Genomic DNA, 16,742 nt, shown 5'->3' with positions numbered 1-16,742 from the left:
AATAATTCCACGAGCAAACTTTCTATTAAAATACAAACAGGAAGGAGCAAAATTACTTCGCTGTGATATTATCATAGCGATGAGTAGCGAACGCAAGTCGGCGTTGGCAAGTATGTCGGACGACGGGGGCTCTAACGAGGCAAGTGCGCCAAGCGAGTGATTAGTGAAAGGATGCGATGTTTTCCTGGATTAGCGGTAATTCGCGGCCGTTCGGAATAGGAGCAAGATCAGTGACGCCGACAGTCAAGTGGCGGTACTTTTTTGCGCATTTCGTTGACTGACCGGCGCGGCGGGGAACATGAAAGTCACCGGAGCATGGAGTCCAGCTTGAAAGTATTGTATTTAGACCCGCTACAGGATTATGTCCGCGTGTGCTGTATTGTTCGACGCAGCAGTTTATACAAGCTTTTTACGGTTGCGTACTCTCTCGCTCGCAATACGCACAGCTGTTCGACGAAATTAAGACTCCAATGTTCTCAAAATCTTTTTGCTACCCAATACGTAAAATTTCGCTATATTTTGTAAGGAATGAAAATAAGTATTAATGATCACGTACATTTTCGGAAAAAAACCTATTAAAATTTATTAAGTGTATAACGTCCATATAAATTAAACATCTTAGTGGATTTGATTAATGTGAGAAAAATAATAAAAATGTAGAAAGAATGAAGAAATCATTGTTGAAGCGCGATGAAACGTCGATCGAATTGATTAACGCACCTCATTGTCGAGACACGATGGAGATTATCGATATAACTTACCTCGTTGCTTACTCGGATCATGCTCGACGATGAAGGCCGGCACGGCCGTGACCGTTTGATAGTCAGCCTCGATGACATCCTGCTCGTTGTCCTGCTTCGTCTCGAGCAGCGTCTGCATCGCGACCGCGTCGCCGCAGCTCCTCCGGGTGTACTTGGCCCGGGAGATCTTCGGCAGGGTGGCGGTTTCCAGATCCCGGCTGTTTGTTCGCGGCATTGAAGTCGCCGATAGCTCGTCCAGCGGGGCCGCCGAGCTCGACAAAGAAAGGGCAACATCGTCGGCGCTGTGGCGCCTCGACTTCGACAAGCGTTTAAACATCGTCTAGCTGTGAAAATACAAAAAAGATGTGACGATAAAATTTGTGCGGCCACCGATGGCATGCTTATATCGGTATAAACGGCTGAAATTGATGCTAAATAACATTTACTTGAAGCAATACCTTTTATAGTCATTTTTGCTATCTCTTACTACTTTCTAGATTAATTTATACTATTTTTGTACATCGTGATTAACCTAAGTAGATCACGGATCTCATAAAATTTCTAGAGAAAGGATGAGATACATGCTTTAAAACATCCTCGTAACGAGGACGAGATGCGATAAAAATGTTACGATCCTCCGCAGTGGAGCATGATTGGATGTAAGAGAGGAATTACTTACATCATCCTTTATCCGCGCGTCGAAAAGAAATGTGAAGGATTCGTTATAAAGTGTACAGCCGATGCGATGCGACGTACCGCCGCGCTCGGCAAGTTTCCAAGTACGATTTACCGTTCAATCTCTGGCGATCGACGTACTCGGCGAACGTTTTTGCAGCCGCGAAAAGATATACCGGTAAATGTGTATCACGATCTTTCATTTATCACACGAATAATGATATCGCGATTCTCTCGGGAGAGAAACCGACGTCCCGCGCCAATCAAAAGTAATCGCGATATCGAAGAAATGTACTGACACTGTAATATTATGCACTGATATAATTGATACAACCGTCGCTTTCTGACTTCATAATATCTATTAAATAAGCAGCTCTTAACGATCTAAAAAGATATTGGATTCATCATAAAAGATGCGCTCGAGAGAGAGAGAAGAGACGAAGTGAAAGAAAGAAAGAGAGAGAAAGAGAGAAAGAGTAGAATTAACTTCTCTTACGCGGATCGGCCCCAACGAAGGTCGCTTGTTATTATTTATTTTTTTCCTCGTCAAGGTTCCCGGATTTCAGTCCCATACTCTCGCGGTGACGTGTACGTGAATGATTTACACACGCACGGGTAGCAAGAAGTAGGCAGGCGAAAACAACTTTCTTGGAATGGACGTTGTTGCATTTCAACGCCTTCTATCCTCTATCCTTATCTCTATCTTTCCTGCTTCAAACTTTTTGCAAGCTTGCTTTTTTTCCTCGTTCGGGTTATTCGTTGTAGTATTTTAGACGGTCACTCTCTTACCGTCGAAACTCCATGTAGAATTAAATTTGCCGTTTCCATCCCACAATATGACGCCGCGCGATATTGAATATTTTAAATATATTAAATGCGATATTCACAATAATTTATTCCGCGCGCGTTTAATTTCGCGTTTTGCGTCCCGCGCGGACGCGGCCGTTCCGTTATTCTCCACCGCGCCAAACGCTCGTGAGGTGTAGGCTCGACGAAAAAACGCGGATTACGTCGTAACGCTAAAGATCCTCGACGCGAGGTATATTAAGCTATCTAAGCCAAATTATCTCTCTCTCTCTCTCAGAACACAAAAATTTTTATATAGAATTAATTTGTTATTTTTTGCTTTTAAAAGTAATTTTTTTTGCTCCAGCTAAATACAAAGGGCTGGGCTTAAGATTAAGCTGCCACGCCATTGTAAAAAAACAGCATATACATAAGTCAAAGCAATAAATTAATGATACCAAAATTATTTGCTACTTTTTTGCTATTTTTTGCTTGCAAAAATAATTTTTTGCTCCAGCTTTTAAGAAGACACTCAAGATAAAAAATAGCAAATAATTAGCAAATTAATTCCATCTAAAATTTTTTGTGTTATGATAATTTGGCTTAGATTAGATAGCTTAATATACCTCCCGACGCGATTAGAAGAAAAATGCTCGCCCCACGCGGGCGAATAAGCAAAACTTACGATAGACACGTGTGCACGATGCATATATATGCTAGAGTACGCGATATACCCGAGGCATAGAGAAAGTCTCGTGGCGCGTGGAGGAACTGCACGCTCGCGTATGCATTTTTGCAATCGTCGAATATCGCACGATTTCGCGTAATGCATATATGCCACAGCCGCGATGTGCTCGCGCCATGTTCGCGCTGCATCAGCATCACCGGAGAGGTGTTCGGCGAGGATTATCGCCGCCGGAAGAGGAAAGATCGACCGACATTCCTGATTTCACCGCCGCTGACAGCTGAGTGCTTTCTAGGACGTACTTGCGATGTGCAATGTGTAACAGATTTAGCTGAATAACTTTTGCTAGTCGAAAAACGACGAGATTCTTATCAAAACTCGAATTTTTTACTCGACCTCAAATTAGCGCTTTTTAATTACGCTCTGTGCGACGTACGACACAATATCTATTTCTTAATTACATAATGTAATCAAATATAAGTCCTCTCTTGTTTCCCTTTCATCGACGTCGCGACATTTGGAAGATAGCCGGTCGGGACGGATTTGCATTTCATGAGCTGCACTTCCGCAACGAGCCTCGTGTCATGCAGATACATTAGAGGAATCCAGGGGTATTTCCGGCGTACGCACGCGCGATTAAGTTCTCAATGAGGTTCACATAGTGAAGCGGAAAGAGACGTACATATGTATAGCGGACGACATCGCAGAATAGGATGCGTGAAACGTATATGTCGTCTACTCTATACATATCGTCCATTCTATTCTCATCTGTCTGGAATTCAAAACATAGAATTCAAATGCGGGACGCTTTCCGAACTATTCTCATATAGCTAAAACATTTAAAGTAAAATATAAATGTACGACGTGTATACCATGCTATATAATAATGTAATAATAATAATTGCAAAAGGTACAATTTAATGACTAGATATTAAGGTTTATTATCGCGGATATCTGCTACGTTAAACGTTAAACGTGCAACTAATTGGTAGTAGAACGCTATTAACTTTAACCCTTATTTCCTCCATCCGGCGTAATATAATCCTTCCGTTTCTAATAAACAGCTATTCGCAACCGTGAAAAGGTGTTATCGACAGTACATTATTCATACTCCTCTCTCACTCTTTCTCTCTGTCTTTCCAGAGTTATATTTTTGTAACTATGTACGGAGTTTACGTCCTATTGCCGACTTATGCACGCCCGTTATGTACAACTACGCGTCTGTGTTTCATGCTCCGTTATGACTTCTGCTTCCGTGACTTTTTATTCGAGTCAGCGTCAAGTCGGAAGCTATAATCGGCAGAACGTCGGGCGTCCAAATGACGATGCATTCTCTTACGCCTTAACATTCTTCTGGTTTCTATTTTCAGCGGAGATCGGCTCTCTCAAGTTTTTTTACATTCAAACATTTTTAGGGATTGTCCGTGAACTGCATGCAGGACACACCCGTGCTGATCGCCAACGCGGATCGCTTCATTTAAGCATCCTTACTATATCGTGGGTGTTGCATTACATTGTCCACGTACAAGCGAGTAGCCGACGGAAGGGTATATGTTACGCGGCATAAGGGCGATGCTACGACGGCTTATATTCGTTTTTCGAAGAGGCTCGCCCTTTGACAAGTATCGGCTATCTTGACTCGAGCACTTCGCTGCTCCTCTCTATCGGCGTGATAAAAATTTCGGTAAGACAGTTTTGACAAATATATACGCGCCGAGCAGATTACCGTTTTTCTTTGACATTATTCTCTTTACACGAAGATCTCGTGTTTCTCGGCGTAAAGTAAGTCTTGAGAGTGAAAAAAATAACACAATCTTATTATAATTAATTCTAACAGAATAACTGAAACAATCTTACTTTTTAATGTAATTTTACGCTTGATCTGTTAGTGGGATATGAAAAAATTCAATGAGTAATAAGAGATGTTGACGCCATACACACACACATTTGTCGTAGCGTTTGTCGGAGAAACACGCGTGTTTCGCCGCTTTGAATCACCTGGCGCATGTTTGTGCGAACGCAAAAGTGTCTGTAATATTACTTAATACAACTTACATTCCCGCAGCCAAAGATACTATACTTGTGCGAAGGAGATCAAAATGCTAATAACATGCCCGTTAAGCTTTCCACGTTTATATCCCTTTTTATACTACCATAAAATGCCGGAGGTAAGCATTTTGAGGATTTCGCGTAATAGTACGGCTCGTGTCGTAATGCCGCACACGTTTCACGCGCGACGTAATTTTCAGAACGATTAAAGCCTTGTTATTTTACTCATTCGCGCCTCTTAAGAGCGCACGCACATACACTCCGGCCGCGCCGCGGTTCTAAAAAAGGTGCGGGAAAAGTATCGACGTAAGATAGTATCTTGCTCAACGCGATAAACTTTATGCTACATTGCTTGCAGTTCCGCCGAGGGATTTTCGCCGGAAAAGCGAACGGTAATCTCGCGAGAGAGGGAGAGAAACGCGGCAAGAATCACGAGAAACGGGAGACTTACTGAAGCTGGAACACCGTGTTTCGTTAAGATGCTGATAATTGAGTTTATATACTGCCGTGTTTTATATCTCTAGTACAAAATGCCCGACGCGTACTTCCTGTCCGGAAGGTTCCCCATCCGCTATCGCGTCTTCTGACTCACGTGTACAGAGCAGATACGTGCTTTCGTAACACTAATCCAGCAATGAACAAAGTCCACTTTTATGTCCCAAAAGTTTTCTTACGAATATATACGGCTTAAAAAAAAAGCGAAGACGGAGAAAGAAACGCCCAGTAAATCGCGTGGTATATCGACGGGAAAATGATTTCTCGTAAAAGAGCTTCGAGTCAACGATTCAAATTCTAAGCGCTTCTGACGTATGTAAATACATAAAATTGCACAAACCTATCGTGAAAGTATGACAGTTGTCTTAACTGGCACACAGTTTCTTCTTCTCTTAACGCTGCTACCAAGTAGTTGCGGTTAGATGACCCCGCTTTCAAAGAGAAAAACCCATCAAAGATTTACAATAGAAAATGATGGCGTATTCCACGTTATTACTATGTCCAACGTCCGTGTTCAAAGGTCTTCCTGCTTCCTTTCCTTATATATAATACATTTGAATAGCGTCGTAGTATAAAATATCTATCGTTTATTTATCAAATTCGCGGTGGGTTCTTTTCATGAGATACTATTTTAAATAAAGCTAAAAATTTTGACAGATTTAAGAACTTTTTTCTTAAATAAATATGGAAGTAAACTGAAAATAAAACAGCCACGCGGTTTTAATAAATATTATTTCGACGTTGATTTCGCTTTTTAAATATCCGATGAATAGGATCTCTTGTATCAATCTAATAACATTTCTTTCCTTCCCTGCACATGCTGTTGCTAAACAAGTTGGTCTGAGTACCGAGTAAGGGAATACAAACAATGAAGTATTTACGATAGAAGATAAAGGCGTATTTCACGTCATTATCACCGTCCAAGGAGCGAAGCCCTTCCGTCTCCTCATCCTCTCTTCTTACGGCGCGTTTGGATTCGCGCGGTGCAGCACGACGCGGCGGATATAATCGTATAAGGTGGAGGGTAGTCCGATGCCTTTAGATGGCTTGAAATACAGCAGCAGAGGCCAGACTCTATCGTTGCGACTTGGTCAGGTCTAGGCAAAAACTAGGATAGGCTTAGATGGCTCCCCGTACCTCGGGACGGCCGACAACGGCCGCGGCGCGTAGAAAAACGCAGCGGTCACGCGGTGAAGGGACAGAGGGAGAGGAGAGAGAGGAAAGAGAGAAGGAAGGGAAAGAGAGAGAGGCGTAGAGAGGCTTCTGTCTACGTGTATACGTGCGTACACGCGCGTGTACGCGCGCACGCATGCACGCACGTACGCGCCGCGGAAGGGAAACCGGGAGAGGATGCGGAGAGAGAAAAGCGAAGCACACCGCGAGAGAGAAAGAAGGAAAGAGAGAGAAAGACGCGGCTAGACCTTGGAAGGAGAGACGCGAGAGAAGCAAATACTGCCGGGATAGGTATATTCAGCGTAGTCGACCGGACAGTGCACTGAACTTGGCAAGAAACCCAAGGTTGCATGGCTTAATGATCTAGTTTCTTCGGCGAAGATATGATTCACCATTATGCATTCACTCATCGCGCGGCATACGCCTGTACCCGCATCCCGCGTGGTGGCGGGTCCTCTTCCTTTTTCGCGGATACGACTGCGCGAAAAAATCCGCAGCCAGTATATCTCACCTAAAAATATCCGTGTGATCTATGATGGGGACGTCGGACTCGGTCGGTTCTTACCTAAGGCCGTCCGAGGGCGAAAGCAAAGCCCGAGAAAGCCGCGTTTGAAACAGTCAAATTGCTTACATGTGAGAGAGAAAGAGAGAGCAAGGATCAAAGAGAATACATTAGATTCATATAATGAAACAGATACATTTTAAACACACCTAATTACACTACACACTAGAGGGAAAGCGTCGGCATCGATGATTAACACCGTTCGAAAATGGAACGCTTTCCAAACCGATCGTACGAAATCCAATACGTCAGAAATTTGTCATCCTTTTCGCGAAACCAGTTTAATAGATAATGTCAGGGGCTATATATTTCTGCGGTGATGCAATTTCGGCGCATACCACATCGTCGGCAAAGTATTGCATTCCGAAATGTATGTGGTCGCGCAAGTTGGAGATTGGTCTAGTGTCATTGGATTACAACGTTATGCAGTAACCAGAAAGTTGAAACATCAAGTCGCACGACGAGTTACTAATGTCTAACTATAATCATAATGTTGTACGGTAATCAGAAAGTTGAAACATCAAGTCGCGCGACGAAACAGTAATTTACAGTGATGATAATAACGATCAACTAATCGATGTATGATCGATCGGCGAAAATGATACGATACTCTTTATGATATGATACTCTTTAAGGACTCATTTAGAACGCATATCTCGATAGAGAAATTGTCGCTGAATGGAAATGATGACGGCTTTTCTTATCCAAAGTTGACCATTATCAAGGCTTATCAAGGTACACCGGATCGCAACAGTCATTGTAACTGTTCCCTCTAATCCACCAGTGTACCGCGTACGGCTGCATCATGCACGCAAACACCTCGAGGAAGCTTCTTACGCGTGTATGAATGCGCGATTGCGAGGATGCAAAATCAGGTGAATCAAAGACAGTGCGGACCGAATCCTTTGTGCAACGGTGCGAGGAACGCGCTGCATCATCCATCTGGAGTATACGCAGTGCGCGAGGAAAAACCATATATACCTATACACGCACACGTACACACGTGTGTATATATACACACACACACGCGTAAATAAGCTTTTCTATTCCATGATGTAAACCTAAGTGCGTGCATGTAATAGTGAAAGATACATGAGCATCACGCGTCTTTTTATGTATGTACGTTTAATACCGATAAGATTTTATTGGCCAGCGTTATCCGGTGTTCATCGGACCGTGCCGAAGCGACGTGCTAAAAACACACCTTGTTAATCCCGGGAAATAGTCGAAAACAAATGTTCTCCTTCGATCTGGATATCCTAGAGGTGTTTAGGATTCGCGTTTTTTACGCTTTAGAGACAATTGAGACCTCCCTGCGTCGAGTAACGACAATGGAAATCGATGCAAACTGATATAGGAGATACGCTGGGATACGTGACAGACTCGCCGAGAGGCATGCAGGCGCATGTTGTTGCGCAAAGCAATTTCGACGGTAACGATACGAGCGAGCGCGAGGATATATCACCCGGTGGTAGATACCGGCGCGGGCGCGTGCCGGTTGACCCTGCGCGTGGGGGTCAGCAGGTGGAACGCGTGTTTGACGAAAGATCAGGTATACGAGATGTGTGGAAACGCATGCTGCCTTATTTATGCGTACACGCCCCTGCATCCTGCGCGCGGGCTATTACCCGCGGCTCTCTCGCACGAGGTAGACTGGTAAGATTCACCGCGGCCGGGGCCGCCGCGCCGCTGCCGAGGAATATTTCCGACACGCGTGACCTGTTCGGCGCATTTTCTTTTTCTGAGTAAAACGAGTTTGTCCTTTGCTTCGAGAAAACTGATTTTAGACTGAATGACGCAAGTAGGAATATTCCAGGCAAGTTGACCACCTTTGAATACATATTTGTTCGTTAATGGACCGATGCGCTCGTCCGTTCGTTTCGTAACGTCGAAAAAAGATGCGTCTTACTACACTGTTGCCAGCACACGCACGTGACATCAGATTATTCAGGACGACAAAAATTTGCATCGGTCCGCTAACAACGGAAATATCCAGGGTGGTTAAATTATACGGTTCACCTTGCATGTATATGATGAATGGAAGACGGGGAGAGAAGAGAGGAGAAGCGTGAGAGAAAGACTTGGGAGGAAGGGTGGTATTGTGTTCCAGCAGGGGCGGATATCCATAATAAAAGGGAAGAAAAAAGGTTGTATGATATACCACTAAAGTTTCCGATCGAACACTACCGATGCGGATATGCCGGGACTGCATAACTTAATTCTGACTTCTATCGATGAAAAGTAGCAATTGCGTACCATAAGGTCATAAAAAATAATGTTGCTGCAAACTGTCGGGGCAAATATTTCTCTAGTTACGGTTAATATAATCCATATTTAATTACAAATTACATATAGCCGCGGTATGTAACGATGAATAAATTAGACCTTTCGCAAACGGCGGATAGCGCGAAAAATTATGTCAAGGAAAATAATCCGCGCAAGAAACATATTATCACGTTCGGGTAGTTCACTACCAGATCCAGTATCCGCGAGCGATGATTAGTACGCGGAACGGTTACCCATAGCCGGTTTGCGTGATATCGCATCAGATTCTGTCGCGACGTCGGTCAGTCTCGACGAAGGCATGCCGATCTGCTTCGTGTTATACGTTTTGTTGTTAGCAACGACATCGCGTTTTAGAAACGCGTGGCGTAACCGAGGCGCGTCGCGTCGCAGGCCGGCGGAAAAGTAAAGAAGATTTGCTGCCGTGGGAAGGAAGACAAAGGTCCCGTGTCCCGTGAAGCGAGGAGGAGGCTCTCCCGAATCCGTGACGATTCTCTCGGCATTTATAGAGAGAGAATCGAGAGCGACTGGAGAATCGGCCCATTCGACGTCTGCTCTCTCGGTTCGCGTTACGTTCCTCCTCGGCTCCTCCGGATCGCTCCTCCCTCCTTCTCGCTCGGTTTCCTCTTTCTTTCGCTTCTCTCGCCGTCTCGACATCAGCTTCGCTCGACCTCTAATTCTCGAGCGAACAAAAACTTAATCGGTCGCTTCCTCCGTTCGCTCTTATAGTTACGGCGAGAGGAAGAAGGAAGGAAGAAAGAAGGAGAGAAAAAGAAGAGGAGAAAGAGCGAGAGGAAGGGAAGGAACAGGACGAGGGCAGGCCCTCGAGGGCTAGCGGGACGATAGCGCGAGGGGAGGAAAGAAAATCGAGGAAAAAAAGGATGGAGTCGAAGGCCGGCTTTTCCTGCAGAATACGATCGGGATTACCTTCGGCGTAATCTCCGTATCCAGTAGCTATAACCGTCTGAATTCATTTAGCCGCGCGGCGATACAACGCGTGTAGGTGCAACACCGCGGCGAGAGAGCTGCTTATACCAGCCGGTTTTACTTCGAGGCGCGCGCGAACTTGAATCCCCCGTGCGTGTAAAAGAGTACGCCCCTATCGAGGCGCGTAGGTACACCCTCGGATCGGCGGTAAGAAGCACGAAGAACGAGCGCGACGAAAGAGTTGATTCGCGCTCGGAACGATCGAGGAAAGCAGACGCGGCTAATTCATAAAAGCGAGCTCTCTGGGCAGGTAGGTAGGTATAAAATGGCCGGAAGCTGCGACAGTGACAGCGTGAAAAATAATGCCAGATGTTCATTGCTTGATTGCTCATCCTCGACCGAGAGTAAAAAATGATACTGTTGGTTCCGCTTGATTGCCACCTCTGCCTTTTACACGGGATTGCAAATTTCTAAAATTACGCGTCCAGAAAAGCCCGGTTGTTTTTTGTGCAGTATTTCAAAAAATCGCAAATGTTACATAGAATATTATTCGTAACAAATATCGATTCTGCGTGATGAAAATAATTTGTAATAATAATTATATCGCAGTAATAGTTATTTTCTATGAAGCAAATATTATTTCTGCAGTATAGTACATATAGATTCTTCCAAATATCAATAGTATAAAACATTTTATATGACATTTACATTAATTTCAATTTAAAAAGAAAATTGTTCAGCAATACATTTTTTCGTCCGAATGATTAATTCAAACAACACTTGTACAAAAATATCGATACTTAGGTAAATACCTGAGTACCAACGACGCGAATAGACACAGCCGTACGTGCGTACACTTTGGTGCATCATGGAGGTGTTAAAGGCACGACGTTGATTAAATTTATGTCTCTGTCGGTCATGATAAATGCGATAGTTCGATCTGGTTATAATTTGGGCCCGAGTAAAAGGAGTACTTAGGAGGTGTACGAACCTTTTAGTACGTGTCACGCTGGTATCTTCCCGCCACGATTTACGACGACGATAAAGCAATGACGAAAACGAAAAGAATGGAACGAATTTACTTCTCGCGTATTCCTGGCTAATCAATTTAAATACCGCCATGTAACGCTGCTTGATTAATCACCCTTGTAATACTTTGGATATAATTCTCGAAACTCGCAAGCACGATATTAGCCGGGAGAATTATTGAGGTGAGCGGTTGAGTCGAGAGTTGCTGAAATGTCAATTCGCAAAGTTAAAAAATGCTGCCGTAATATTTTAAAGATAATTATATAACGTATTACATTATATTTTATACTGTGTACTACACATTATATTAAATTATATATAGAGAATGTTGATATTAAATTAGATAAATTAATTAATTTGATTAAATAACTACAGAGCTAAGATTTATTTGCTAAACACATTTTCCTGAATAAAATATGCCGTTCGAGTAGCAACGATTAAACGTTAGCGATTATTTATTTCGCTAATAAGAGCATAATTAATAAGCTATAGGATATCGCGATGTTTGTTGCAGTAGTCGATACGAGGACGTATTATTCACGTCGACGGGGAAACACTTCACCCGAAACGAATTATATTTAACTAACGTGGCAGCCAATGAGGCGAATATAATATTTAACGGACGGGCGCATGAATGGTCATCTATTTATGTAAATAAACGACCGACGCTTCGCGAATACTGCCGGCGGGCGGTATATAGGATGCGCGGTCCACTTTCCAGCATCCGACCGCCGTAGTCTCGGATGGATGTCCGTCGCATCGAGAGTACATCCACAGCACGTAGATTTGCTTTTCCCTCCCCCCCCCGACCCCCCTCTTTTCCTGCTTCCTTTTCATTTCCTCCCTTCCTTCCCACCACGGATTCCGTTACTGCGCGAGTTCGAATCAAGAGAGAGAGAGAGAGAGAGAAAGATAAATATTTGCGACGACCAAAGGAAAGAAAGCAAGAGAGAGACAGAGAGAAAGAAAGAGATAAAAGAAATAGAGAAAAATCCATGAGGTCTAGAAGCGAGAATTATAAGAAGAGGAAGGAGTGAAAACGCGCGTGTGCGTTGAAATGAGCTCAAGCAGAAGGAAGAGGAAAGAAACATACTCGTTTCGCATTCTGCAGCGCGCTAGTCAGCGGCTAACTATAAGAGGAGCTAACTATAACCCAAAGTTTCTACCCCGCGGCGGCTATTTCGAGGTTCCCTTCGGCGTGCGTTGTCGCACCGCCAAATCTTGACCCCGTCCCGAGAAAGAGAGAGAAAGAGAGAGAGAGAGAGAGAGAGAGAGAGAGAGAGAGAGAGAGATCTGAACGTCGGGAGAGCCCGACGACGCTCGGTACTCGTAGAAAAGTGCGAATACGTCACAAAACGCGGTAATGGCACGATTCATATACGTAAATGCGAATCCGTCCATCGCGGCGTTAACGTATAGGGACCCGTTAGGAATGTAGCTATAGTGTATTAACGCGTAATTAACCGCGTGGCTGACGCGACGATTTCTACCTACGTAACGCCCGCTAATCTCCGTTAATAATTCACCCAGCGAACTGCGAAACACACGCCTCGCAATTTAAGGAAAGAGGCTCTAAAGCGGTGCGCGATTATACCGTAAAAACTGTACGAAATTATCGCGGATTGAAATTATCACGAGTATTATTAGTAATTTAATGGCGCGTTACCGTATATCATTAGCGAGAAAACATGATGATTTAACGTCCAGATATTTCACAACATTTTGCAGTCGGAGCGTTTTGCACCTGAGCGGACAGGTTACGTAGATATAATCTCGGATATAATCGTGCACGGGCGATAATGTACATATATATGTATATAGGTATATAATTCTAAGTCGGTTCGCATCCAGTTCTATATGCGCTATGTTTAATTACGTTCAGTTAACGTCGCGGCGATTAAGCGCTCGCTCGCGGATAACGACAGGGGGTCAATGCACGGAGCCGTTTCGATGACGCTTATATACCGCCTCACCTCTCATTGGCTAAATCCTATTATTTATTTATGAACTGGGAATTCTGTTTGAACGAACAGAACCGGCCGACATTTTCTTGGCTTCGTATAAAGTTACGCTGTTAATGGCAGCGCAACGAGTGTCTTCGAAGTACGGCGCAAAGAAAATACACAAGTGCCTCTCACGTGATAATCGCGGTTTAAATGATCTAAATATAACGAGCTGGATATTTCGGATCGTATAACGATAAGGAGGATATTGATATATATATTGATATTATAACGCGCATACGCGTACAGCAAGCGAAGCGCGATTAAAACAAATTATACCCCGTGACATCTAAGAAGTCCTGGAATTGCTTAAAAGTTTTTCCACGAAGAGAAAATCTCGAAGAAAATCTCGAGGTACGAGTTTGATTGAGCAGTTTTGCACCTGCGATCAATATATCGAGCGATTTTCGAGCGATTAGCGAACGAGCGAACTGGATTAACCTTGGCGCTCTCGTCTCGCTTGAAAACGCAAGCTTTCTCGCTTCACTCCGCCGCGAAAACAGAACCGAGAGCCACATGCTCGATGCACGTCGAACGAGAGCCGCGCCGCCGTGATCGCGTGCATCCGGTGGATCAGCGGAGTATCCTTTTCGTGTCTCCTTCGAGACTCTCGGATCGCGCCACGTTTAACCTTGCCTGGTTTCCTGAACCCGCGTGAAAAACTGATCCCGTTTCGCGTCCCTTTATCTGCGCCGCGCGATGTATTTATACCGTGCGGCGATCGTATAACGACGCACATCAGCTTTAGCAGCCGCGTCCTCGCGAAATCGTGAAATCGTGAAATCGCCGTGAATTAGCCCGAAAAGATTTCTACCCGCGCGCATTTTTTCCTCCGAGCGATGTGTCATCGTCCTGACCTGACGCGCGCGTAAGTACAAAACTGTAACGTTAACTCCCCGATCGCCGCGGCGGTGGCGAATATCGAGTTTCCCGAAGGTGAATTTCACGGAGGGATGCCTCTCGACGCGGATATTCGATTATCGACGTTTGGTTACGTCTACACGGGGGTTGTTTACGACGGTATAATTTATCAATTACGCGCTGATAACTCTCTCGTTTCCGAGGTGTCTCGCGTCACGTAGCAGTGGTGGTGGTACAGTAGTATCCGTTCCGCCCGTGAGTACAAACGACCTCTGAATCCCTCCAAACACGTTATTGCACATGCAATACACCTGTTACTCTACGGGTTGCGTAAGTCTTCTCGGTGGCGAGCCCGCGAGTCAAACTGACCGCAAGAATTCCGAATACTTTCACTCGTTTCATGCGCTGGCGCGGCGCACGAATGTCGAGAGACGCGAGACGGGCCCGAGAAAGTATCCCAAATGTGCAGCACGATCTGATAACCGCAGCATGAGAGCAGCGGCGAAGACCAGCACGGAGAAGGGAGGAGGAGATGTCGAGGAAAGGCGACGAAAATAAAATTCCCGACTTACGCTCGAGCCTGAATCGTTACGTATACGTATAAACAGATGCATTAACAAAATGCACTCCGCGTTTTTCTGCGCCGATCGTGAACAGGTGCGACTTTATGTCGTCGCGGAGGCGTTATTGTCCAAGTGTCACGCTTGGCAACGACTAGGGGACGAAGGTTGATGAGATCTCGCCGTGGACCGCCCTACTCGGGTGGTCCGAGATGCATTTAGGCAGAGCAAATTCCTCTGACAACAATAGCGAGTGCAGGGCGGACGGGAGATTTTGCTTAGATCGAGTGACGCACGCGAAAACGATTTGCACGTTGACCACTCGTATACGTTTCTAATGCCGTGAGCGATTCTAAAAGAAGTGATTTTTATTTCGTTAGATATAACTTTTAATCTATATGAAAAGTCTTTCACACTAGCTCGTCTTGATTTCCTCATTTAATTAATCAGATCAAAATCTGATGCTAATTAAGTAATAATAAAATTATCACGCTGTATTCTGTACAATATATTAACATTAGACACAATAACGCATAAATAATCTCAATATTATAAGCAAGAAATAATAGATAATAACTATAATTACACCAATAATATATATTGATAGCAATTCTGAAAATTGGATACGCTGCTTAGATACCTGCTTAGGATAAACAAGACAAGCCGATATACGTATATGCGCGTATACAACGCGATCGCGTTCTACAGTTATGTACGCTATATGCAAACCAACTCGACCACGCTAACTAATTCACTGATATTATCAATGTATGATCACGAGCGTGCGTGATTCGGTACAGGCGGGACTGCTTCGAGCGCGCGGGAACAAAAGCGAAAGCTGGCGTTTGAAGCCAGGCGCATTATTCATATAATTATTTGGTGTGGTCATATCAAGGCTACCCGAAGCGTAAAGTGCTAAACAAGAATTTCTAACACCAACTTTGTAATATAGTGAAGTATCAAACAGTATATATATTCTCGCTAAATAATAACACACAATCAAAATCAAATTAATGAATATTAAAACACTTATGGTAAAATATCGCTTATATAATCGAAAGTTTCGATATTATTTCAACAAATTGATCAATATTTCGTCAAATCGATCAATTTTCGTATAACAATTTCTGTTAATTTCTAGATACGTCTCAACCGCGTGAATATCAAAATTTTAGGATGATCCGCCCCTCGAGGCCAGCGAGACGATGTGCTCTGCATATATCTAGCCTATTATCTCTCAAATCTGCGGAACCTTGGGGGATATCTCAGCGGACGTATCTGTTTAAAATTGCAAACCGGTGGCCCCGCGTGTGCGCAACGATGGGATCTGTCGAAAAATGCATAAAGCGACCAAAATGTGTCGCACAAAAGCCACTAAAGAAGGTCAACCGGACTCAAGGGTCAAGCCGGAGTCAACCGATGCGATTTGGTTTATGGCGCGCGCTCGTATCCCTTCCCTCTAGTATTATTGTATTTTCGACGATGATTTACGATAGGGGCGACCGCGGCATTTGTGTTTCCCTCTAATTTTTTTTTCTCCCTTGCTCGAGCAACGTACCGCGCTCGACAGCAATGCAGCGATGCGTCGCGGGACGTAATCAGCAACACCCCGCGGAATTTCCGGAACTGACGGTCGTTTTCGCGTCATTCAAAACGGCAGTATTTCTTATCGGATGTAAAGCGATAAACAATATGTCAAACCTAAAGCGATATGTATAGATATATGTATAAATTAAAATTTATATATCGTTTTAGGTTTGACGTATTGCTTATTGCTCTATTTTAATTTATTGAATATAAAGCAACAAACACAATATGTCAAAGCTAAAACGATATATTTTAAATTTCCTCTGCTTTAAGCATTTATGTTGCTACCTGGGTTATTTGCTCTTTTCAGATACAAAATAAAGATAT

At 43.9% G+C, this 16,742-nt stretch overlaps 1 protein-coding gene across 4 annotated transcripts in view; it reads right to left on the bottom strand.

Annotated features, from left to right (window-relative positions):
* LOC143896882 (uncharacterized) overlaps positions 1-16,742 on the bottom strand; it is a 31,309-nt gene that overhangs the window by 5,978 nt on the left and 8,589 nt on the right. For all 4 annotated transcript variants that reach the window (XM_077405004.1, XM_077405001.1, XM_077405003.1 and 1 more), the window contains one exon: positions 762-1,084. In XM_077405004.1, coding sequence (XP_077261130.1) covers positions 762-1,077 — 316 coding nt within the window. In that variant the 5' untranslated portion in view covers positions 1,078-1,084. The remainder of the gene's footprint in view (positions 1-761; positions 1,085-16,742) is intronic.

The sequence above is a fragment of the Temnothorax americanus genome, unplaced genomic scaffold, assembly GCF_048541705.1.
Source record: "Temnothorax americanus isolate GAGA-0224 unplaced genomic scaffold, ASM4854170v1 Scaffold2, whole genome shotgun sequence".
Classification (NCBI taxonomy): Eukaryota; Metazoa; Arthropoda; class Insecta; order Hymenoptera; family Formicidae; genus Temnothorax; species Temnothorax americanus.
Note: the sequence above shows the minus strand (reverse complement) of the source record. Positions and strands in the feature narration are given on the sequence as shown.